This window comes from Dendroctonus ponderosae, unplaced genomic scaffold (assembly GCF_020466585.1).
Source record: "Dendroctonus ponderosae isolate FM_Combo_2020 unplaced genomic scaffold, Dpon_F_20191213v2 Dpon_F_20191213_4, whole genome shotgun sequence".
NCBI classification, from domain to species: Eukaryota; Metazoa; Arthropoda; class Insecta; order Coleoptera; family Curculionidae; genus Dendroctonus; species Dendroctonus ponderosae.
The window spans coordinates 13,747,174-13,748,850 of NW_026018611.1; the positions used below are offsets into that span (position 1 = coordinate 13,747,174).

The following is a 1,677-nucleotide window of genomic DNA, read 5'->3' on the forward strand; positions in this document are numbered from 1 at the left end:
TGTTTGATAATTTATTTATTTATTGAAACTTATTAATTTGAAACATTGTTGAAGCTCAAATTAATTACGGTTGCATAACCATACAGTGACTAAGTAAATTAGTTTATTGATTGATTGAGCTGATTGGTGGGTGTCTTAGATTTACAGACATATTTTAGTGATAAAAAATGAAATATAAGTTTTATAATAGAATAAAATAAGTAAGTTGACTGGAAAATTGTATTGGGTCACGATCGAGATTTACAAACATTTTTTCCAACTTTTTATTTAATTTATTCACTATAAGGATGTTCCTTAATATGGGTTATGGATTAGTGTTTAAATAATACGGAATAAATGGTAAACAAAATATGATTCAGTAAACACAATTTTGTTTTATTGAAAGGCATATTTAGAAAAATATCACAGTCACTTTCGCTTGTTCACAAATACTAACATTTGTTTCTGGTGAAATAGGTTTGATGTGAATGAAAATCTTCGGATAAAAATGTGCGTATTGGATAGAAGGATGGGACTTTGACTTCAAGTTATAACATTAAGTGTTAATGTATGTAAAGTTTTTTCAAAGTAACATTTCAAAGCGTATATACGTGAAAAAACTTTAAAAATAAATTTCTTGGCGTGTGTTAATGCAGGTTCCCCAGTGTTTTTAAGTAGAAATTTTCCCTAAGCTTAGCCAGATACTTCTTCTACTGTTCAACTATTGTTCACTTGCTTGACGCTGCCGCGTTTCCTGGGGCGCTCAACGTCTCTTCGTCTAAATGCGGATTTGTCGCGAGCGATTCTCACAGGTCTGCGGAGGTCCGTCCTGCTTATGTGCTCATTCCATTCCTTCGTCCTGTTTGCTACCCATTTACTGATGTTCTTGACATTACAGGCTATTCTGATATCCTCGCATCTCTCTCTATCCAGCAGTGTCTTTCCGGTGATTCTACCAAACATTTTTAACTCAGCCGTCTCTAGGAGTCTTTCAGTTTTCGTTGTTTCTGGCCTAGTTTCTGCGGAACATGTTATCACCGGCCTCACGACGGTTTTGTAGATCCTCGATTTAGTGTCGGTTACCATACTCTTATTGCACCATATGGCATTCAGACAGCCAGCTATTCTCATTGCTTTTGTTGTTTGATCTCTCACTACTGTCTCAATATCCCCAAAGCCGGAAAGTTCTACGTCAAGGTCGTAAAATTTCATTTTCTGCTTGATTATTATATGGTTAAGTTTGCATCTTGGAGGGGTTTTTTATGTTGTGATTACGACGGTGGTATTTCCATATTTAGAGACTTGGCTGTCAGGTTGAATAAGCGTAATAATCTTTGTGAGTAAAGTGAATTGTTTAGAATGTCATAATACATATACAGGGTTATTCACGCTATACGGCACGGACGTTTGCGGCTAGCCCGTTTGTTTTTTGCAAAGTATTATCTGATGAATCCACAGATGGCTATCGGGTGCACATTTAAAAAATATTTTTGTAATGTACAGGGTGTCCCAAAAGCTCTAAGGGTATCAAAGTTGCGTTTTTTAAAATGGAATGTCCCGTATATTATTGCATTTTTGTATTCGCTGAACAAAATAAGTGTCTGTTTTAACAAGGTTTATAATACCTAAATCGTAAGGTTTTTTAAATAATACGAATTTCATCAAAATCTAATCTAATTTTCACGTGTCAAGTACTTT

General features: G+C 34.8%; 1 protein-coding gene across 1 annotated transcript; it reads right to left on the reverse strand.

Annotated features, from left to right (window-relative positions):
* Nucleotides 1-696: 696 nt before the first annotated feature.
* LOC125504174 lies at nt 697-1,191 on the reverse strand. Its single transcript, XM_048665766.1, has one exon. The coding sequence runs from the start codon at nt 1,189-1,191 to the stop codon at nt 697-699; it is 495 nt and encodes a 164-aa protein (XP_048521723.1).
* Nucleotides 1,192-1,677: the final 486 nt, after the last annotated feature.

Coding starts and splice junctions, on each gene's coding strand:
- LOC125504174 (XM_048665766.1), bottom strand. CDS start 1,191: ATGAAATTTTACGACCTTGACGTAGAACTTTCCGGCTTTGGGGATATT.